Here is a 22,655-nt window from a genome sequence, read left to right on the forward strand (position 1 = left end):
ACGTGCCGCCCCAGTTCACACGCACACACACCATCACGCGCTGCTGTCGTCACGAGCAGGGAACGAATCGTGGAGCATGCAGAGTACTGACCGGAGCTGCCCCGACATTTGTGAAAAAAAGAGCTTCATAGCTCATCGGATTCCTCCTCCAGACTAAATAAAGATTCTGATTCTGAGCTAACGCGTCATTAGCCCTGCCCCTAGGCCTGCTTGGCCCCACGAGCCAGATTCGGGTCTCTTGTGAGGCCAGCGTGACGTGGTTTGGTTTTGGCAAATAGCTGGTGGGAAACCACCATTAGACCGTGAGGGCCCCACATTGGCTCGGCTCGGATGTGCCGGCGGATAAAGAGTCGGCGTCGAGCGAGCCGACAACAGGCCTGACGATGGTTTCATATTGGGGCGGCCGAACGAGCGGCACTCACGTCGATGACGGCCTTCTTGGCCCTCTCCTCGGCCGCTCGGAACTCGCCGATCATCTCCTCGTGCACGGCCGTGATCTGGGTGAGGTCCGACTCCAGCTTCTTGCGGATGGACGTCAGCTGTATGTTCTGTGGGGAGCGGAGAGGACACGGGCAGCGAAAGGCAAGAACGTTAGCGGCGCGGCGGCCAGCAAGAGAAACCACGAAAGCAAATTGATCATCCCATGACGACGAGCATTGACCTTTGTGAGATGACCTGTGTGAGAAGCCTCGATTGCTGATACAGAATTGGAGCAATGGATTGTGGCGGCTTGGGGAGGCATTCATCCGGCAGTGGATTAACCATCTCTGATGGTGTGACTGATGGTGATGATGTTGATCACGATGGCGACGATGGTGACGATGGTGACGATGATGACAATTAGGACGATGGTGACGATGGTGACCATGGTGACAATGATGACGATGGTGACAATGGTGATGATGGTCATGATGGTTGACGATGGTGTTAACAACATTGGCGACGTTGTGGGAGGATTTGTGGGGGGGGGGGGTGGGGTGGCGAGTCTCACGTGGCTGTCCGCCTCGGCGTAGCGCTCGCGCAGCTCCGTGTGGTCCTGTTCGAGCATCTTCCTCGTGCGCTCCGACGCCTCCAGGCCGCTGCGCACCTCCTCCAGCTCGGTGACGAGCAGGCTGACGCGCCGCTCCGCCAGGTTGAACTGCTCGCGCAGCTCGTCGCGCTCTCGCGCGTCCGCGTCCATCTGCAGCTGCATCTCCTGCGGGGCGGCGACGCGACGGAGGGGAGCGGCACGAGCGTAAGTGTCGTCATCATCGGCGTCGTCACCGTTGTCTTTATCGCCATCGCCATCGTCATCGTCTCTGCGCCTGAGGCCCCGTTATGGAGTCGGCCGCAGACTTTTATTCCTCACCTCTTCGTTCGTCGCATCCACTGTCCTTGCATCGAGACCCGCAGACTTACACAGAGACCCATAGACTGACGCGCACCTACATGACCCGCAGACTTACACAGAGACCCATAGACTTATATATTCTAAGGCGGAAGGGCCGTCATCACATAGGGTCAGCTGCTCGGATTCCCCCCATGTCGTCTCCATTGCGCGCCTCTTCTCTCGCCACGTCCCGTCTTTCGTTCACGGCGTGGCCCTGAAGTGTCTACATCTCGCGCCCGCACGTCCCGACAACTGATTTCGCCTCCCCCCCTCCGACCTACTCCGTTACCCGGCCTGGCTGGCCGGCTGGCGGTCTCCTCCTCGGCGCCATCGCGGCCCTCTCACCTTGACCTGCTGCTGCAGCTTCTTGAGCAGCTTGACGTTCTCGGCGTTGGTGCGGTTTGAGTGCTCCAGCTGCAGCTCCAGCTCGTTGACGTCGTTCTCCATCTTCTTCTTGAGCCGCAGGGCCTCGGCGCGTCCCTTCGCCTCCGCCTCCAGGCTCGTCTGCAGCGACTCGATGGTGCGCTGGTGGTTCTTGCTGTGGGGGGAGGGGGGGTGGGAGGGGGAGGTGAGTGGGAGAGAGCAACAGCGTAGCGCCCCAAGTGGCTCAAGGTTTCCCCGCTTTTTTGGTGTGCACCAAATGGGACTGTGATCAACTCGAGTTGAGGTCGTCATGAACACGCAAGGCTCGGAGCTCGAGTCGCTCTGTGGTTTAATCGCTGGTCGCTCTTAGACCTCCCTCTTCTGCTTCAAAATCTCGCTTTCGCTGACTACAGATGACAATCCACTCACTCGCATTACTGTTGGTGGTCACGGGATCGCGCCCCCAAGGTATCATTCCTGCTCAGTGCTCCCCGACGGGCATCGTGCGAGCGACCTCGACGGGAATGACCGTGACTTGAGTGGCCACAGCTCGCGAGTGACCTCGACTCACCGCACGGCCTCGAACTCATCCTCCTTCTCCTGGATCCTGCGGTCGATGTCCGCCTTCACCTGCGCCAGCTCCAGCTGCAGGCGAACGACCTTGCCCTCCTCCGCCTGCAACGCAACACCGCGCCGTCACGAGACCCCCCCACGGCTGCACGCACTCCCCGGTAGCCACCGGGATACGAAGAGCGATGCACGTGACGATGACGACGAGGAGGAATTGTTGGTGGCACTCCAGAGCGGCGGTTCCCAACCCGTGGGCCCTGAGCCCGCAGCTGGTCAGCAAAACCACTGGGGAGCAGTCCGCGGAACTCTTGCAAATTCTTGCGTGCAACAGTTTATTTTGTACGAAACGCCATTCTTTTTTTACCGATCATCGGACCGTGAACAGTCGTTCCGTGGGTCCACAAAATTAAACTACAGCTATAAACTATTTTTATTCTTCCAGGTAAGGCCCACTGAGCTGTATGGCTCTTTTTCAGAAGCGACCTGGCCCCAAATGACAGCTCAACTAAGTGGATGTTCACGTGGAAATTTATAGCAGCCACATTCTCTAAACGCACGTTGATTCTCAAGGTGGAAGGGAAAAGCGGAGGACCCGGAGAATAATCCACGTGACCACGGGGAGAGAGAGAGAGACGCAAACTCCAAATATACAGCAGCAGGCGTCAGGGATCGGGATCAAACCCACGACCTCCTGCGTACCAGGCGAGGTAATTAACATCTCCTGGCCTCTCGCTGTGCTTGTGCACTGCGGATCGACGGCCGTACCTCCACGGTGGCCTCGGCCTCCTCCAGTGCCAGCTGGATCTCCTCGCGCTCCAGCTCCAGCTTCTTCTTGGCCTTGGCCAGCTCCACGATGTTCTTGCCGCCCTCACTCAGCTGCTCGGACAGCTCGGTCACCTCCTCTGTGTGGCGTCGGTCACCCAAAGAGAGATCGCCAGGCGGTCACGGCGGACGGCTCGGGAATACAACACGGCCGTCTTGGTATTGGCTACCTGGCACGCGGGGGGACAGTCGCTACTCGGGGGAGGGTTCCCGAGGCGGGATTTCCGGGCCATGTCAATCATGGGGGTTGTTTAACCTTACTTCACCGCAGTGGTCCAAGTGCAGTTTGATCAAGGTGGGGAGACCAGGACCGGTATATCGGTCCTGGTCTCGATAATAACCACGGCCGGGAATCGAACTCAGGTTGCCGGGTTCAGTCGTGGTCTCCCCGCTTGGGATGTTTGTCCGTGTGTCCCGCACGGACGATCTCAGCCTGAACCACCAACCTCGCTGCCGAGACACCGGCGGCTATGGGGGTTGGTGGATCGCTGAGCAGTGGTGGCAGGGGGTGGGAGATGGGTGGTGGGAGCGGGGCGGGTGGGGGCGAGGCAGGGGTGGGGGCGCCGTTACCCTGCAAGATGTGGTTCTCTCGCCGCAGCGTCTCCAGATGCTCCACCGCCTCCTCGTAGCTTGTCTTCACCTTGAAGATCTCCGTGCTGTAGTTGCGGCACTCCTTCTGGGAGATCTCCAGCTCGCTCTGCAGCTCCTCCGACTTCTGCTTCCATTCGGAGATCTGCTTGTCCATCGACCGCTGCTTCTTGTCCAGGTGGGCGGCAGCTGCGTTCGACTGATACCCAACGCCGGCGCGGTTGCTACGGTTACTAAACTATAACCACTACTTCGATTAATATACTATTTTTTATTTTACCAGTTAAGGCCCACTGAGCTGTGTAGCTGTTGTTTCAGAAGCGACCTGGCTATCACAAATGCTAGCTCAACAAAGTGGCTTATGCACGTGAAAATTTATAGTAGGCAAATTCTCTAAACGTGTGATGTTGATTCTAAATGTGGAGGGGAAAACCGGAGGACCCGAAGAAAGATCCATGTAAACTCCAAATATGCAGGCGTCAGGGTCGGGATCGAACCCGCGACCTCCTGCATACCAGGCGAGGTAGTTAACATCTCCTGGCCACCGTGGCGCCCTTTTTATGAACCTCCGGTGCCCGGATATCACCCCAAATCTCGTACCTTCTCAAGGTCCACGGTGAGGTCTTCCACTTCGCCCTGGAGCTTCTGCTTGAGCTTCTCCAGGCTGGCGCAGCGAGCCTGCGACCCCTCCACCGCCTCCTCGGCCTCCTGCAGGCGAGCTGCCAGCTTCTTCCTGCAGCGCGTGAGCACGCACGGGTGAACAACTGCAGGTGCGTTCAGTGACGCGCTCACGCACATCGGTGCAAATGCGTGCAAGCAGACGCGACGGACAGGTTCCCGATTTTCGCATTAATGTGACAATGTTTTGAATATCGGTCATGGGTATGAAATTTTTTGTCCATGGTGGGAACAAACAAAATAGTTACAGATCGTGACATCACGAGAAGCGAAGTCACACTTCCCATGGCATCAAACGTTACCGGCGTCAGTTGCTTGCAAACCACGTTGGGAAACTGGCTCGCAACCCCGGTTGCAGACGCATCAACACGCGAGCGATTCGCAGCTACACGCAACCGGGTTTGTGCGCAAGCCGCTCTCCCGCGCGCGGGCACGGAGAGGCGACTTTCACGGGACGCTGCCGGAAGGCTCATCGCTCGCGGGCCGCACTCACTTGGTCTCCTCCAGCTCGTCGAGCCTCTGCAGGGCGTCCGACTCGTACTTGCTGCGCCACTGCGTGAGCTCGCCGTTGAGGCGCGAGATGATGCGGTGGAGCTCGGCCTTGCTCTCTTGCTCCTCCTCAAGCTGCTCGCGCAGCAGGTCGCAGTCGTGCTTGGCATTGGCCAGGCTCAGCGATGCGGTGTTCTTCGCCTGCGCGCGTGTAAGGGGGTGGGGGGGGGGGGGGGTGGCACGGATGACATGCATGGTAACGATGTTCTGGCCGGATAGGTCTCAGCAGGATGTTAGTCTGTCAGCCTATGGGGCCATCCAGTCCAATGTTAAGTGGCAGCGTTTGGTTAAACTATCCGGGGCCGGGCAGCACAGTGGGAGAGCGAGGGGCTCGCAATCGCAAGGTCGGTGAGTTCAGTTGACTCGATACATCAGTCCTCTGGGGTTAGTAAAATTAGTACCGTTTTGTAGCTACAGTGGCTGTCAAATTGATAAAATTTCCACCATCATAGAAATGTCGAATTTTCACCACTGGCTCAGGGCTATGAACGGTAAATGAGCCACCACCTCAATGCTCATTCGAGCAGAAATTTGCTTTAACTTTGAATGTTCATAGCAATAATCGTGGTATGACTATTTAATTTACACAGGTGGTGACAGTGGTGGTGATGATGGTTGTGGTGGCCACGGGTGGTTGTAAAGGTGGTGGTGGTTGTTGGTGGAGGTGGAGGCAGCGTGAACCTTGGTCTCCTCCTCCAGGTTCTTCTTGAGCTCCTCCAGTTGGGTGGAGATGGTGATCTTGGTGCGGCTGATGGTCGTCAGCTTGTGCTCCGCGTCCTCCAGACGGCGGCACGTGTCGCTGTGCTCGGCTACGCGTGAACAAACCGAGGCCAGACAGACGGAGTGACTCTCTACCAGAGTGGACAAGCGACTGGCAGACAAACAGAGCGACTCTCTACCAGAGTGGACAAGCAACTGCCAGACAGACAGACAGAGTGACTCCCTACCAGAGTAGACAAGCGACTGGCAGACAGACAGACAGAGTGACTCTCTACCAGAGTAGACAAGCGACTGGCAGACAGACAGAGCGACTCTCTACCAGAGTGGACAAGCTACTGCCAGACAAACAGTGTTACTCTCCATCAGTGGACAAATCTTATCACAGACAGACAGAGTGACTCTCCACCATTGTAATGCGCATTACAATGGTGGACACACGTTTCGTGAAACAGAGAATATTCGCGTTGTTCTCGCTGAGTAAAGCGAGGGGCCCGGACGACCGCTGACAAACCTTGGAGCTTCACTTTGAAGTTGTTGACGTCCTCCAGGCTCTTCTGCAGCTCTTCGCAGCGCTGGTTCGACTCGGACCCCTGGTCCTCCAGCTTGCGGATGTGCACCTCGTTGGACGCCTGCCGGCGGGGGACGCGCGGGGGGACACGTGGGGACACGCGGCGTGGGGTTAGAGCCCAGGGGCCCACGTACGTACGGGCGTGTGTACGTTGAACTTTTTGTCGCACCGTACGTAGGACAGCAAACAAAAAGTAGTTCTAAAGAAATAACTTTTCAATCTCAATGATTCAAATGTGCACAGCACTCTGGGGGGGGGGGGGGGGGGGGCTTCCGAACATCGGAAGAAAGAGCGTTCCAGACGGCCGCAGAAGAGCATCACGCCTAGAGTTGGGTTTTACAGAAGAGCATCACGCCTGGAGTTGGGTTTTACAGCGCGCACCGATCTCCTCCAAGATAATGATAACAATACTAATCAGAGTGATGGCGATGATGATGTTGTTTTTGATGGAGGTGGCGCTCCTTTACGCCGGGGGCGGCGTCTCAGAGCGCCCTATGCGCGAACGGCGACCTGCGCCGCGTCTCGTCTCAGCGAGCGCCAACGCTGAACAGCACAGAGCCGTCTGACCGAGCGTTCGACCGATTGAAATCGTTGGCTAGAATTATACCCTTGACTGGAATTCCAACGGTCGTCGTCGACTGCAGTCAAGCGGCGGAGCGAGCCCTCACCTTGAGTTTCTGGGACGCCTCCAGGCTGCTGGCGAGGTCGTCGATCTCCACCTTCATGCCCTGCTTCTCCTTCTCCAGCTTCACCTTGACGCGCATCAGGTTGTCCATCTGCTCGGCCATCTCGGCCGTCGCCTCGGTCTGTCGCTTGCGCATGGCGGCCACGGTGGCCTCGGTCTGCAGCGCCGCCTCCTCGAGTTCGCGCCGCAGCTTCATCAGCTCCGACTCGCGCTTCTTGTTCTGCTCGATCTGCCGTGACGGGTGGAGGAAGGAGGAGACGCCGGAGCCAATGCCGCGGCGCAAGACGACACAAAAAAAGAGAAAGTGAGCGTTTGCTTAACCAGGTGCGTGCGTGCGTGCGTGCGATGAACTTCGTTCGCACTGTTCCTGGCCAACCGTGCTAATTGGAGGTGTGAACTCCACTAACCAGGATTAAGTCTCACCCGCAAGCGTGAGCTGTGGCATCGGTCTGCGCGTCATCGCAGTTGAGTTCATTTGCGGTGTAAGATAAAAATGTGGCGAGTGTTTCGCTCCAGTGTGGCGAGTGTTTCGCTCCAGTGTGGGGAGTGTTTCGCTCCAGTGTGGGGAGTGTTTCGCTCCAGTGTGGCGAGTGTTTGCTCCAGTGTGCGTCGAGTGTTTCGCGTACCTGAGCCACGGTGGCACCACCGGCTTCGTCCAGCCGCTCGGTCAGCTCCTCGAGCTCCCGAGCCAGATCCGTGCGCTGCTTCTCAATCTGTAGGCACACACACACACGGCCATACATACACACAGCCACACACAGACGCACACAAAGACAAAGATCCCCCGTATAGCCTTAACGGACTGTGGGGGCAAGTGCTGTTAGCGAGCACCTATGAAGGCCGGAACAGTACACGAGGGGGTGGGTGGCCAGCACCACGCCCGACCGCCTTTGTCTCCCTAGTGGCAATGTTTACACACCGCACCAGGTACTCATTTGAGGCTGAGTCGACCTAGGGGAGGCCCGGGACCGGTTCAGATAATCGTCACTGGTGTTGGCCGTGAGCGGGAATCGAACCCGGGTCGCCAGGTTCATAGCGCAGCGCGCTAACCGCTACACCATCGCTCAGTCATACACACACAGACACACAGCCATTGTGAGTAATCTGAACCACGTGTTGTCTCAGTAAACGCGCAAACGTTGGGCCAACGTTGATTGACGCTAGACCGACGTTGCTTGACTTCCTGGGTTGTTGTGTCAACCTGAGCCGTGCCCGTTGCGTTAATGTCTCATGCGCCGGTGGCACGTACCTTGACACGTGTCGCACGCTCAGCCTCCAGCTCCTCCTCCAGCTCGTCCATGCGCGACTGCAGGTTAAACAAACAAACAACAACGTCAACAACAACAAGCACCAACAATATCAGCGCACCGCGTGCACACACGCATAGATGCAGCCGCCGGGTTCGAGTAGAACCTGTACGCGGGGCACACAGGGGCAGCCACTGCATTTCTGAAAGCAAGAATAAACGATCACTTTTTACCGTCTTCTTGGTTCTTTCGGTAAAGTCACGCTTAGCTTTTGCGCCTCAAGATAATTGATAAACGATTACCGTTTCGCTCACTCACCCGCTCGCTCGCTCACTCATCCACCTACTCGCTCGCTCGCTCGCTCACCCGCTCGCCCGCTTACGGATTGCCGAGCTGCTAGTTTATGGACAAACCGATTTCCAAGTGTTTACACGCATGAAGAGAACCCACCCAAAGACGAAGATCCCCCGTATAACTATAAAAGACCGTTTGGGCAAGTGCTCTTCGCGAGCACCACACACGCACACACGCGCACACACACACACACGCGCACACACACACACGTGCACACACACACGTGCACACACACATGCATGCACGGACCTGCATCTCCTTGATCTTGCGCTGCAGGTTGAGTGAGAGATTCTGCTCATCCTCCAGCCTGGCGTTGAGAGCGTTGATCTCGTACTCTTTCCTGCACACGCACGAACGTCCGATGTTACGCGATCGCGAAGGTGATGGAGAGGAGGTGAAGGTGAGGGGGGGGGTGGGAGGCGATCGACACCCACGCCCCCCTCGCTCGCCAACACCACGCCGAGCGTGTGACCGTGCGCTGCAACCCGGTTGCTGCGGATGCCGAGGGTTGGTGGATCGTGACACTCCCTGCCCTACCCCGTGGCCTGACAGCGTCCGCTCTGGTGCAGCGAGGGGATTAATTTTCCGTGGGGTTTTTTTCCGTCTGGGCACGCTCCGGTTACCTCCGGCGTGTATAAACGCTCAATAAGGGAGTCGGCCTAAACCATCCCAACGTAGTGACCACAGAGCTTGAGCAATCGTTGAGCGGCCATTCTGGCTGCTCTCCCGCTTTGTTTGTGGTTTTGCCCAACACCTCCCAATCATTGTCCCCCACCTCTCTCTCTCTCTGTTTCTCTCTCTCTCCCTGTATGTGTGCGTGAGCAGGAACGAATTCCGGGGCGGCACGGCCACACGCCGCCCTCGACATCGCGTTTTTACTAAACTGACGAGCGCTCACTTCTTGATGACCTCCTCCGCCTCGATCTTGAGGCGCTCCACCTCGTTGAGGTTGTCCAGGGTGGTCTTGAGGTCCTGCTCCAACTTGCGCTTGGCCTTCTCCACCTCCACGCGGAGTTTCTTCTCCTGGTCCAGGAAGTCCTCCAGCTGGTGGTGGTGATGGCGGTGGAGCGGACAAAGACCAAGCGGGGTTTCGATCAGGTGACCGGCTCGCCGAGGTCAATGATAGTTTAATTGATCCGGTACTGCCCTGTGTTAATCCACTGCTGGATGAAGGCCTCCCCACGGGGGGTTGTTTCGGCATGCTTCACCACGGTGCTCAGTGTGGCTGCCCAGGACCCGTTTAGATATCGCCCTCCGCTGACATTAGCCGTGGCTGGAAATCAAACCCAAGTTGCTGGGTTCGCAGTGCGGTGCGCTAGCTGACGCCCCATCACACGGCGATTATTTTAATTCTACGAGTTCAGTTTAACCTCGGCCGGCGAAGAGCGAGGTTTGTATCCAGGATCTTCAGCAGCCCTGGCTCAGTTCTACGTGACAATGTAATTGATGAATCCATAAGGGCTTCGCTGAATCGTCGTTGGACTGTATTCCGATGCGGGTTCTGCATCGGGACGTCTCACTTTAACGAGGGCTTTCTAATAATTTGTCTACTTCCATACGGTGAGACGTACCAACACCTACCCACCAACACACACTCACCCACCAACACCCATTAACACCCACCAACACCCACCCACCACCCCACGAAGCGGCTGAGCGGTTCACCTCCGCCGCTGCCCGCGGGCCCCTGCAGCGTTCGGCCACTCACCTCCGCCACCTTGGTCTGCAGCTTGCTGTTGTTGCGATGCAGGGAGTTGACTTTGTCTTGCTCCGTCTGCAGATCGTCCAGGGTGGCCTGCGCATGGGGAAACGAAAAAAAGCCGTGAGACCCTCAGCAGCTCAGGAAACCTGCAACACCGTCCCACTCCGTCTCGCTCGACAAGTGGCCCACACGAGGGAGAGGGGTTAGGTGGTGGGCGGTGAGGCGGGGGGCAGTGACCCCATCCCCGTCCGCTCACCTCGTGAGCCTCCTCCAGCTGCTTCTTCTCCTTCTGCAGCTTGACGATGCTCTCGTCGCGCTGGTTCAGCTCCTCCGTCTGCTGGCGGATCTTGTTCTCCAGCGCCTGCGCGGCGGGGACACGCGGACAGACGGTGAGAGACGGAGAGGGTGGGAGAGAGCGAGAGCGGGAGAGATGGAGGGAGCCGTTCACGACGCCGGGCCGGAGCCGTGCTGTGGGAGCCGGCGGGGGGTGTCCTGCCAGACGATCAAGCGGCTGCCCGGTGGATAGACCAAAGAAATGGCTCCCGGTCACTGTTGTTGACGATCGCAGACAGAATCCGCTCGGTTCGTCCAACTCCTACTCCCCCCCACCCACGCCCCCCCCCCTCCTGTTGTCACGGACAACAGGAGGAGTTTTGTTTAAAACAAATCTGGCTGTCGCCTGATGAAGCAAGTTGTAATTACTGGCGGAACGTTGTACTCAGATTGTAAATGTTGTGGCTTGGCTCTCCAACACACAATCGGTGTGCTGTACTCGTGACGAATTGGCACGTTCTGTTTACGTGACAATCCTTACTAGTTGGCTGTGTCGGGTGGTGGCGGGTTTAACGACACATTTAGATATTTACGCGATCTAACCCAAACAACCTAGATTATGGAGTTCTCTTGCACTCTGACCGCGCTGAATTGCCGCAAACTCCCAGCGGCGGTGAGAAGAAGGAGGAGGTGGAGGAGGTGGAGGAGGAGGAGGAGGAGGAGGAGGAGAAGGAGGTGTAGGAGGTGGAGGAGGTGGAGGAGTTGGAGGAGGAGAAGGAGGTGGAGGAGGTGGAGGAGGAGGTGGAGGAGGTGGAGGAGGAGGTGGAGGAGAAGGAGGAGGAGAAGGAGGTGTAGGAGGTGGAGGAGGTGGAGGAGTTGGAGGAGGAGAAGGAGGTGGAGGAGGTGGAGGAGGTGGAGGAGGTGGAGGAGGTGGAGGTGGAGGAAGGAGGAGGAGGTGCCCACCTTCTTCTCCTTCTCCATCTTGGTGACGGTGCCCTCCAGGCCCTCGATGGCGATCTTGAGCTCCTGGCACTCGTTCTCCAGCTTGCGTCGCTTGGTGCTCAGGTCCGAGTTGGACTTCTCCTCGTCCTCCAGCCGGTGGGTGGAGTCAGCGAGCTTGTTCTCGAGGTCCTTCACCTGGCGGCTCAGGAAGTTCACCTTGTCCTGGGCCTCCGACTTACCCCCGGACTCCTGCAGCGGTGACCCGAGCGCGGTGGAGACGGAGACGCGGAGACGGAGGCAGGGAGACAGGGAAGGAGACAGAGGCAGGGAGACGGAGGCAGGGAGACAGGGAAGGAGACAGAGGCAGGGAGACGGAGGCAGGGAGAGGGAGACATAGACGGAGTCAGGGAGGGATGGTGATGTACGTGAGAGAGAGACAAAAAGTTGAGCTCCTTGTCAATCACGTTGGACATCAATAAATCAAACGTCAAATCCTCTGGGACAAAGCAAGGTCCAGCTTTGCATGTAAACGAAGCCTCTTCATTATAATATAACATAATAGTCATTTACAACCAATTTGTCAATCCACTGCTGGATGAAGGCCTCACTGATCTGAGTCATCATTGGGTTATTTTACCATGCAATTTGTCAATTTGTCATTACGAGTTGGTGAAGAGCCTGGCCCGGGTCCAGTTTCAGAAATCGCTCACCATTGGCGGTAACGAGCTTGGCTGCCAGTCGCTAGGCGACCGAGTGATTCCCAGTCGCTCGACGACTGAGTGATTCCCAGTCGCTAGACGACTGAGTGATTCCCGGTTGCTAGGCGACCGAGCGGCTCTCGGTCACTAGGCGACCGAGCGTATCTGGGGCGATGGGTTTTGGTGGTGCTCGACGGCAGGGTGCCCTCACGCTCTGCAGCTGACTCAGCAGCTTCTCCCGCTCGGCCTCCAGCTTCGCCAGCTTCTCCTTGAGGTCGTTGAGCTCCTCGACGGTGCGAGCCGCGTTCTCCATCGCCTTCTTCATCTCCTCCTCCTTCTTCTTCCGGTCCTCCTCCTCCTTGAGCATGGCGCACAGGGGCCTCACCTGCACGCCGCACGCCACACACGCCACGCACGTCGTCATGCCACCGAACCGGCTCTCGCCTGCACCCCCCCCCCCCTCCCCGCCTTCTCCCCCGGCAGTCAATGCTCGTGTAGGATCTGCTGCCCATCCAGCGGAAGTCAATAATCATGATCATGACGACGATGATGGGATTTGTATCACGGATGTAAGAGACTGTGGCTTCGAGGGCATGGAGCCAAACTAAGCGTCAGTCGAAAGACAGGTGGTGGGCCTTTAAGAAAGAGGTGAGAGGTGGGGCCTCCGGGTGTCTCATTGTAGACACGTGGTGGGCAACCCAGACAAGTCAGTGGGCCACATCAGCGGCACTTGACATCGGTGCTTGTGCACTAATCGTGACCCCGCCCGCATCACCAGAAAGACACCGAGACCAGGCCGCCATGAGGTTGGGGCTCCACGGGACACAGATTGCCCACCCCTGCTTTAGACTGAACGCCGCTTAGGATGCGCTACAGGGAACGATGGTGCTCCAGATGGCGGCGGGGCGAGATACCCCGCTGCCAACCAGCAAAAGCAATCCGTGGGTTAACGTTTCCATCGTGGTTTTGAAGACCAGTTTTTTTGTTTAAGAAGGCGGTGGAATGTGTGAGGAGGCACCCGCATTGTCCCGGTACAGAGAAGGAAAGCAATCGCATACCGCCCTGAGTCGCGCGGCGTACCTTCGTGTACAGCTTAAACCACGGCCAGTAGCGCAGGGTGAGGAAGCTGCGAATGTTGCGCTGGATGCACGCCATGGCATCCCTGCGTAGACACGAACCACGCGTGTGCACAGACGCGCACGCACACACACAGAGCGCCGCTCCACATCACTCGCCCAAAGATGGGCGGCCCACGAGGGATCGTGAGATTCCAAAGCCAAGTTGCCTCCTCATTCTTCAGAGTTAACGCCACGATCAGCCAAGCGCCGGCGTTCCTGGAAAATGATGCGTTGGGCAATAACCGCGTTCGACAAATAATTCACCTAGTGGGGAAATTCGGGTTGTGTTCCTGGGTCCGAAATGATCATCCCCTGCCTCTTTGTTTAACTCATTCTACACGATAAAACTGTTAAAAAAACTATTTTTATTTTACCAAGTAAGGCGCACTAAGCTATTATATAACTCTTTTGCCGAAACGACTTGGCCACAAATTATAGCCTGATTAAGTGGCTTATAATCACGTGAACATTTATAGCAGTCAAATAATACTCTAAACGTACGTTTCTAAATGTGGAGGGAAAACCTGGAGGACCCGGAGAAAAATCCCGGCGACTCCGGGCAGACACACAAACTCCAAATATACAGCAGGTGTTTGGGTCGGGATCGAACCCACGACCTCCTGTATACCAGGCTAGGTAGTTAACGTCTCACCACTGCGGCGCCCCCATATAAACTCCCTTGTTATGCTACTAAGCACGGTACTAAATTATACCGAGTCCGCCTCCATTTCTAGCGTGTAGCCTAAACACGCGTTCGCGATAAAATCGCGTCGGGCCAAAGTGTTTTTTTCCGGAGTAAAAAAAACCAAATCCATCTGTGCGGCGCCGCACCGCTTGGCGAGGATGGCGCCGAAGTTGCGGCGGGACGTGTTGCCGCGGCACGCGGCCTGCAGGCGGATGATGAAGCGCGTGATGCAGTCGTCGCGGTAATCCTCCAGGCGACCGAGGATTCCGGCGCGGAAGAACACCTTGGGCGGGGTGGAAGGGGGAAGCGGCGGCATCGTCATCGTCGTCCTGAATGAGAGCAGGCTGGCATGTGCACGCTGACGCTGGTCATGCTCAGGTGGAGTTTGCATAGCGCACGTTTGCTTTTGCTCTCGTACTCAGGAGGGTCCCGCTGCCACTGCCGCTACGCTGGGTTTATATTATTAAGGAGTTTTCGGCCAATTAATGGCGAGGTGTGTTTGTGATTATTATTCACGTGGGGATAAAAACCCACGCCTTGTGCGACGGGGCCAACGCTCTATCCCCCGTGCAGATGGGAACAGATGGCGATTAATCCACTTTCCGCTACGGCCTTCTCCTTGAGAGCCAAGCTACGGCACCTCCTCTCACGTCCGCAGGAAGGGAGTTTGACAACAACATCTGTGTGTGTGCGTGTGCGGTGATCCAACAACCCATGCTGCAGCCTCCACAGCGCTGGCTTAGAGGCAGCTACGTGCGTGGCCATCCCCTGCCCGGCTTAGTTTATTGATTGCATCTACAATTGGACCACTGTACAACTATGTGCACAGTATAACTGTTATCCACGGGACAAACGCATTCTAAATCACGTTTTCTTTGCGCCTGTATATTGAGGGTGGTTGGAATCCTCTGTTATGTCAAGGAGGAAGCTCGTTCCAGTCATTGATCGAGCGGCTCGCAATCGGAAGGTCCCGAGTTCACATCTCGGTTGAGAGTTCACTCAGCCCATCATCCCTCCCTGTGGGGCTGATAAAATTAGTACCAACTTTGCGGGAAAGTCGAGAGCAGTCGTCTAATGGATATACTCGCCCCCCCACCATAGAAACGTGGAGTGTCCACCACTGGCGGCTTAGGGCTGTAAATGGGAGATGCGTGCTAGTGCCTCGATGCTCATCCGATGGGCAAAATAATCGCTATGAAAGTTTTTGCTTGGCTTTGGGGGTGAAGCGGGTGAGGCGGGAAAGTCAGCTGGTTCCGCGGTCCGAGTCAGTCAGCTGGTTCCGCGGTCCGAGTCAGTCAGCTGGTTCCGCTGTGCGAGTCAGTCAGCTGGTTCCGCGGTCCGAGTCAGTCAGCTGGTTCCGCTGTGCGAGTCAGTCAGCTGGTTCCGCTGTGCGAGTCAGTCAGCTAGTTCCGCTGTGCGAGTCAGTCAGCTGGTTCCGCTGTGCGAGTCAGTCAGCTGGTTCCGCTGTGCGAGTCAGTCAGCTGGTTCCGCGGTCCGAGTCAGTCAGCTGGTTCCGCTGTGCGAGCGAGTCCGCTGGTCCCCGCGCGATGCCCACCTTGGTGTTGCCGATCCTGAATTCATCTTCAAGCAGCTTCACCGACTTGATGATGAGCTCCGTCTGCTTCTTGGGATCGTCGATGCCCTTGCACACGTTGGGATCCAGGATCTGGTAGCTGCGAGGGGGCGCGCGCGCGCAAAAGGGGCGAACCCGAGAGGAATGGCGATCAAGGCCGCGGCAAAGACGTGGCACGGAGCGAACGGGCGAGTGCTGGCACTACCCACTGGGAAGGAGCCTACACCTGCCATAATTCCTTACACGCGCACGTGAATACGAAGATGCCCCGTGTAGCCTACGCAGACTGCTGGGGCAAGGGTGTCGTTAGCGAGCAACGATTAAGAGCGGCGGTGGCGCACAAGGAGGTGGTGCCAGCACCAAGCGCGGGGCCGTCTTTGTCTTCCCAGTGCTGTTGTTTTTGCACATCCCACCGGGTGCTCAGTTAAGGCGATCGCGGGAAGGCCCCACCGACCGGTTCAAATAATCGCCACTGATGTTAGCCGTGGTTGGGAATCAAACTCGGGTCGTGGATACCCATCCACGCGGAGAAGTCAAGCGGTGCGGTGGTGCGTGGTGTGCACTGGGGAGCGGTGGTGGAGCTCTTAACGCCCTGCGCTACGGGAAGGGTCTTTGTCTTTGTTGTGTACTGCAGTACGTGTGCTTTGATTGCGAAGCCCTTTATTTCTTTAACCACGGAAGCTTCGCCGAGTCTCAAGATTCATTCTCGACGGGGCTCCTTCTTGGGGATGTTTGACAAAATTCCATTTGTTTGGAGTGTAAACTATAAACTATTTTGAATTTTTACCAGGTAAGGCCCTCTGAGCTCTATAGCTCTTTTTCAGAATCGACCTGGCCCTCACAAATGAAATCTCAACGAAGTGGCCTATCACGTGGACATTTAAAGCAGCCAAATACTCAAAACGCGTGATGTTGATTCTAAATGTGTGGGGGGGGGGGGGGGGGACCGGAGGGACCAGGAGAAAAATCCACCACGGCCATAGAGGCAGAGACACCGCAAACTCCAAATACACAGCAGCAGCAGGCGTCAGGTTTGGGATCGAGCCTCGTGACCTCCGGCATACCAGGCGAGGGACTTGGTGAGGCGTGGGGGCCTTCTTGCTGTACCGCCCCCCCCTCTTCACCCCCCGCATGGCCGACGCCACTCACCGGCGGATGAACTCGGGGTACACCTGTCGATTGGGGAAGCCCTTGCGGCAGATTCGGATGCCCTCCAACACGCCGTTACACGCCAGCTGGTGCAGGATGAGGTGCGCGTCCACCATACCTGCTCACCCGCAGGGGACCGCCACCTCGTCAAGCCACCGCTCCACGCCGATCGCGCCGTGTACGACACGCGGCTAACGGCGAGGGCCCTCGCGCGCGCACGAGTTTGCAATATCAAATCTATGCCAGTCTATGGGTATCCGTGTGGTGAGTCTATGGGTCTCTGTGTGGTGAGTCTATCGGTCTCCGTGTGATGAGTCTATGGGTCTCTGTGTGGTGAGTCTATGGGTCTCTGTGTGGTGAGTCTATGGGTCTCTGTGTGGTGAGTCTATGGGTCTCTGTGTGATGAGTCTATGGGTCTCTGTGTGATGGGTCTCTGTGTGATGAGTCGATGGGCTCTGTGTGGTGAGTCTATGGGTCTCTGTGTGGTGAGTCTATGGGTCTCTGTGTGGTAAGTCTATGGGTCTCTATGTGGTGAGTCTATGGGTCTCTATGTGATGAGTCTATGGGCTCTGTGTGGTGAGTCTATGGGTCTCTATGTGGTGAGTCTATGGGTCTCTATGGGTCTCTATGTATGTATGTTGAACCTCTTTTACACCGTATGTACCCAACCTTGGTGATCGGGGAAGGATAACAAGCTAACACACAAAAATGGTGGCAATGTCCATGTTCACACGGCGGGGGCGAGTCCATCCCCATAGCACAAACATCGTTTTATCGACCCCTCAATTTGAACTCGCAACCCTCCGAATCCGGCCTGCGCGCTCCACCACTGGGCCAGGGTGGTCATTGGCCGGTCACATCCGGACCGTGACACCCGCACACAGCGGCCTGCTCCTCTTTGAATGACATCCATTGTCACGGGATCTTCAGAGTCCGATCTGGAGGTACCCCCCTCCCTCCCCAAGAGATGGCCCAAACCAACTGAGCCTGAGCACAAGAGGGCAGCGGACGGCAGAGTTGACTCGTAAAACCACATCGTCAATGGGCCGTGTCAGCTCGCTCATTGAACGCAATTATAACAAGGCAATCTTTTCAAACGTTTCACACGGATCGTACGCAGGTTTGCGAGATCCAGGGCGTGACGGGCGCGCCGCTTGCGAACTACGCAAACTACGGAGACACCGACCCTCCAAGCACAATTGTCGTTGGTTCTTTCCGGAAACGCAGCGCTCCGCGCCGACGCCTGGTGCAATATTTGTACGGTGCGATACGCCGCGCAGCATTGTCCAGGGCGGCCCGCCGGATATTATCGAATCGCTGCAGCGTGGGGCTAGCGACGACTGCCACTGCCACTTTTGCTCACCGCTCTTCTTGCACTCGTTGGGAACAATGCAGCGCACGAAGTGCGGCGATGTGCTGTGCAGGGTCGCCATCAGCTTGCCCAGTTGTTCCTGTTCACAAGAAAAAAGACAATGAACCACCCCCCCCCCGTGTAGCCTTAACACGCTGCTGGGGCAATTGCTGATTGCGAGCGTCAACTATGAAGGCCGACACGGCACGCGATGGGGGTGGGGTGGCCGGGACCATGCCCGGGCCGGGACGCCTTTGTCTCCCTCCCTCTGGTGGCGATGTTTACAGAGCGCAGCAGGTACTCATTTGAGGCTGAGTCGACCTATGATAGGGGATGGCCCAGGACCGGTGCAGATGATCGTCCCCGGTGTTGGCCGTGAGCCGGAATCGAACTCGGTTCGCAACGGTTCGTAGCTCAGCTACCAGATAAGGCTCACTGAGCTGTGTAGCTCTCTTTGCAGAAGTGATCTGGACACAAAAAGTGACCTGGTCACAAAATAAGTGGAATATCAAAGCGGACATTTGCAGCAGCGGCCAAATGCTGATTCTAAATGTAGCGGGAAAACCCGGAGGGCCCGGGGAAATATCCACGCGACCACGGGGAGAGACACGCAAACTCCAAATACAGTGTACAGGCGTCAGGGTTGGGATCGAACCCACGACCTCCTGTATAGCAGGCGAGGTGGTTGACTCACCCTGTACAACGCAGACACGGTCTGGAAGGAAGCTCCTTTCTTCTGCTTCTGCTTGGCTCCAGCTGCAATAACGAAAACAATTGTGACATTTAATTGGGCGAGCGAATGCAAACAACGCGTACATAAATACTGAAACGAGGCTTCGTTATGTGGCTGTCACGGCGGTAAATAGATCTTTGTTGTGATCGTGCCAACATGATGTAGCTGCTTAAGCCCCCGAGCTCGCAATGTCCTGACAGTGGCATTGTCATGGTGCTGGTCGCCTTGTGGCGTTGTCCTCTGGTCTAACGCTGTTCGTGAGACTTGGCTCAAAAGAAAGCCGTCTCTGGTGTGGACCAATCAGTTTCAAAGAGCAATGCATCATCACCTTATACTACCAGAGCATGGGTTTTTTGTTGCATGTTCACCACAAGTATATGTGGTTAATGCAGTATATGATTCCTTGAAAAAGGTTTCAGTTTGGTGTTTTAATATCTTAACACAACTGTTTTATTACCAGACAGGGTTAAACCTATTCTCACGAATAGATCTTCGTGTAGCTTTGCAGGGGGGGGGGGGGGTCCTACCGATGGCCTCCTCCTCTTTGAAGATGGTGGCCAACACCTCGCGCTTGGCCTTCTGGAAGATCTGCACCACGGTCTCGTTGAGGGGGTCCTTGTTCTTCTCCAGCCAGCTCGCGGTGCTGTAGCCCACCTGGGGGTGGGTAGGGGCCACGCGCACGTGTGTGTGGTGGGTCGTCTCTGTGGATCTCTATGGCTCTCTACGCCAGTCTATGGGTCTGTGTGTGTGGTGAGTCTATGGGTCTCTATGTATGTATGACGCCGCACGCATGGCCGGGGAGTTGCGATGGGTTTGGCGGTGCGAGGCTGCAGGGGGCGGTGGTGAACCTCACCAGGCCGGCGTAGTGCGCCAGCTCGAATGTGACCTCGCTGGCTCCCTTCTTGCCACCCACGCGTGGCTTCTGGAAGCAGGGCGACTTGCCCAGGTGGTTGTCGTAGAGCGCCGCCTTGAAGGTCTCGTCCGTGGCCTTGGGGAACACGCACTGCTCCTCCATGATGGAGAAGATGCCCATGGGCTGCGCGGGAATGAGTAGAGACACAGAGACAGAGAGACAGAGAGACGGTGAGTTGGGGCGACGTGGAGAGGACGGGGTGCAGGCGGGTAAAGAAGAATGATAATTTTCCAATCTACCTGTCAGTCTCTGCCAATCGGTCCACAGAATCCGCATCTTTACTTAGACTGGAGGAATCCGATGAGCTACGAAGCTCGTTTTATTAAATCACAGATGGCCACAGCGTCACCCTGCATCTCGGCTCTGCTATGTGTTGTTTTACCGTTTTGTATCGTTACATTTTTTTTACCGTGAACGACAATTGAGAGTAAATTCATCCGAGACAAATTGTACTCGAGAAAATTCACGTAATCTAATATTTACCTCATTAGACCTCCTTTGCCAGTACCAAATTATAATAATAGGGTTTTCCCCCTTTTTTTCTGGCAACAAAACTGAACCCTTTTTACAAAGATTCATGTCTGCATTAACCACAAAAATTGCAGTCAAATGCAAACAAAAATACACTGATAATATATGCATTGGTGTGGACCAATCAGTTTCAAGGACAATGCATATATTATCATAGTGTGTTTTTTGTTTGTATTTGACTGCAAGTATTGTGGTTAATGCAGAGGACCCGGCGAAAAATCCACGAGACCACGGAGAGAGAGACACGCAAACTCCAAATATACAGCAGTAGCAGGCGTCAGTCAGGGTGGTGATCAAATGTGGCGCCCCACAATAGGCCTTGCAGACAGGTCAGTGAAAACAAACTCGACCCACGGCCGCCTCCTCCCACAACAAGCGTGCCACTGTCCACGAGTATCTCAAAGTCCTGAGCAGCAGGGGCCCGTGGGGTGATACCTTCTCCAGGAGGTCAATGCAGGCAGCCAGGTCGAGACCGAAGTCGATGAAGACCCAGTTGATGCCCTCCTTCTTGTACTCCTCCTGCTCCAGCACGAACATGTGGTGGTTGAAGAACTGCTGCAGCTTCTCGTTGGTGAAGTTGATGCACAGCTGCTCGAAGGAGTTGAACTGCGCGGTCGGTTTGGAGGTGGGGAGGGAGGGGAGGGAGGGGAGAGGGGCGGTGAGCCGTGTGGTCGCTGTGCGGCGCGCGGATGCACGGCCACGCATCTGCGGACTCGCTCGTCGCTATCGGAGCTGTCGGTCTCGTCCGGCGCGGTGCCTGGCAGAGTACAAACGTCGCGGGTCCGGCCAGATCCATCATCGCCCGCCCACGCCCAGGGCGGCACTCAGTGGGCCGTCGCAACTCCACGACCCGTTAACAACGCGTTCCTGACCTCTGCGTGTGCATTCACATTCCGCGGCAAACGCGCAAATCGGGGACTGGTTTCCGTCCTTCTGGGGGGGGCTCATCAGCGGGGCCGGGCACACTCGGACAAAATACCGGAGTTGTTGCTCACGAATGCACGGTACTAAGAAATTGCTGCGCCGTACGTATCGCCGGTGGCAAGCGTAAGGAACACCGCGACGCCGCGGGACAAGGGACCCGCAGCGTTACCTCGAAGATCTCGAAGCCAGCGATGTCCAGGACGCCGATGAAGAACTGGCGTGGCAGCTTGGTGTCGAGCGTGATGTTCACGCGGATGACGAGCCACTTGAACATTTTGTCGTAAATGGCTTTGGCCAGGGCACCTGAGCTGGAGGCACACTGGGCAGGCAGGGAAGCGGGCACACGCGGGCACGGTCAGTGGGCACGGTCAGGGGGCACACGTGGGCACGGTCAGTGGGCACGGTCAGTGGGCAAACGTGGGCACGGTCAGTGGGCACACGCGGGCATGGTAAGTTGGCACGGTCAGTGGGCACGTTCAGTGGGCACGTGTTGGCACGATCAGTAGGCACGGGCAGTGGACACACGCGGGCACGGTCAGTTGGCACGATCAGTGGGCACACGTGGGCACGGTCAGTGGGCACAGTGAGCGCCACGATCAGCAGGGCTCCCGTGGACTCAGCGTGGAGGAAGGGGTTTGTTGTTGTTGTTGTCTGGCTTCGCGATCGCCACCGTTAGGGTAACTATTTTTACGCCTATTTAATAACTCATTGTCATCAGACACGCTTTCTTTCTTAAGAAAGTGTTGCGTTCTCATCGGGCACCGTCAACGGTGTCAACACAAGCGTGGTTTCCAACTCTTAGAATCCACCCTACCTCTCTGAACCATCTGTCTATGTGCCATGAACAAGGGCAATCGCCCTGAACGTCGCCTTTTATCACTCTTTTTCATTTTAACTTCGCACCGTGTTAGCGATGAACGTGTCGAATATTTTTGGGGGTTAATTTTAGTGGAGGACCTTGAATGACAAAAGACGTTTGGCCAAATCGTCACAACACTGGCTGTGAAGACGCACGTGTGACATTCAATCTTATTCTTATTCTCAGAATTATGTGTGATTATTGTGCAACGGGCACACCTTTGTACTCTAGTGGCAGTGCCTTACGCCGATAAGTCTCTACCCCGAGGCAGCCTCGAGCAGAGTGACGGAACAAAATAGCGAGCTGGGGAACGCAGCCGTGACCCACACAGACATCACGTGGCAGGAGCGAGCAGGAGGTGAACAGAAGGAGTGGGTGGAGTGGGTGGGTGGAATGGGTGGGTGGAGTGGGTGGAGCGAGCAGGCGGAGTGGGTGGGTGGAGCGAGCAGGCGGAGTGGGTGGAGTGGGTGGAGCGAGTAGGTTGAGTGGGTGGGTGGAGTGAGTGGGTGGGTGGAGCGAGCAGGCGGAGTGGGTGGGTGGAGTGGGTGGAGTGGGTGGAGCGAGCAAGTGGAGCGAGTGGGTGGGTGGAGCGAGCAGGCGGAGTGGGTGGAGTGGGTGGCGCGAGCAGGCGGAGTGGGTGGAGTGGGTGGAGCGAGCGAGTGGAGCGAGTGGGTGGGTGGAGCGAGCAGGC

General features: G+C 56.6%; 1 protein-coding gene across 2 annotated transcripts in view; it reads right to left on the reverse strand.

The window, feature by feature from the left end:
- MYH16 (myosin heavy chain 16) overlaps positions 1 to 22,655 on the reverse strand; it is a 38,182-nt gene that overhangs the window by 2,942 nt on the left and 12,585 nt on the right. For both annotated transcript variants that reach the window (XM_032969940.2, XM_032969941.2), the window contains exons 13-41: positions 21,275 to 21,424; positions 20,617 to 20,787; positions 19,591 to 19,773; positions 19,265 to 19,391; positions 18,699 to 18,760; positions 18,017 to 18,104; positions 16,654 to 16,771; positions 15,487 to 15,604; positions 14,078 to 14,214; positions 13,209 to 13,290; positions 12,340 to 12,513; positions 11,452 to 11,679; positions 10,472 to 10,576; positions 10,222 to 10,308; positions 9,412 to 9,557; positions 8,763 to 8,853; positions 8,162 to 8,218; positions 7,539 to 7,625; positions 6,896 to 7,141; positions 6,171 to 6,288; positions 5,621 to 5,748; positions 4,884 to 5,080; positions 4,313 to 4,445; positions 3,695 to 3,911; positions 3,068 to 3,204; positions 2,304 to 2,407; positions 1,715 to 1,907; positions 992 to 1,195; positions 423 to 548 (exon numbers count right to left, since the gene is read on the reverse strand). In XM_032969940.2, the coding sequence (XP_032825831.1) occupies positions 423 to 548; positions 992 to 1,195; positions 1,715 to 1,907; positions 2,304 to 2,407; positions 3,068 to 3,204; positions 3,695 to 3,911; positions 4,313 to 4,445; positions 4,884 to 5,080; positions 5,621 to 5,748; positions 6,171 to 6,288; positions 6,896 to 7,141; positions 7,539 to 7,625; positions 8,162 to 8,218; positions 8,763 to 8,853; positions 9,412 to 9,557; positions 10,222 to 10,308; positions 10,472 to 10,576; positions 11,452 to 11,679; positions 12,340 to 12,513; positions 13,209 to 13,290; positions 14,078 to 14,214; positions 15,487 to 15,604; positions 16,654 to 16,771; positions 18,017 to 18,104; positions 18,699 to 18,760; positions 19,265 to 19,391; positions 19,591 to 19,773; positions 20,617 to 20,787; positions 21,275 to 21,424 (4,014 nt within the window). The remainder of the gene's footprint in view (positions 1 to 422; positions 549 to 991; positions 1,196 to 1,714; positions 1,908 to 2,303; positions 2,408 to 3,067; positions 3,205 to 3,694; positions 3,912 to 4,312; positions 4,446 to 4,883; positions 5,081 to 5,620; positions 5,749 to 6,170; positions 6,289 to 6,895; positions 7,142 to 7,538; positions 7,626 to 8,161; positions 8,219 to 8,762; positions 8,854 to 9,411; positions 9,558 to 10,221; positions 10,309 to 10,471; positions 10,577 to 11,451; positions 11,680 to 12,339; positions 12,514 to 13,208; positions 13,291 to 14,077; positions 14,215 to 15,486; positions 15,605 to 16,653; positions 16,772 to 18,016; positions 18,105 to 18,698; positions 18,761 to 19,264; positions 19,392 to 19,590; positions 19,774 to 20,616; positions 20,788 to 21,274; positions 21,425 to 22,655) is intronic.

The sequence above is a fragment of the Petromyzon marinus genome, chromosome 43 (assembly GCF_048934315.1).
Source record: "Petromyzon marinus isolate PM22_M1 ecotype Great Lakes invasive population chromosome 43, UKy_Petmar_22M1.pri1.0, whole genome shotgun sequence".
Taxonomy (NCBI): domain Eukaryota; kingdom Metazoa; phylum Chordata; class Hyperoartia; order Petromyzontiformes; family Petromyzontidae; genus Petromyzon; species Petromyzon marinus.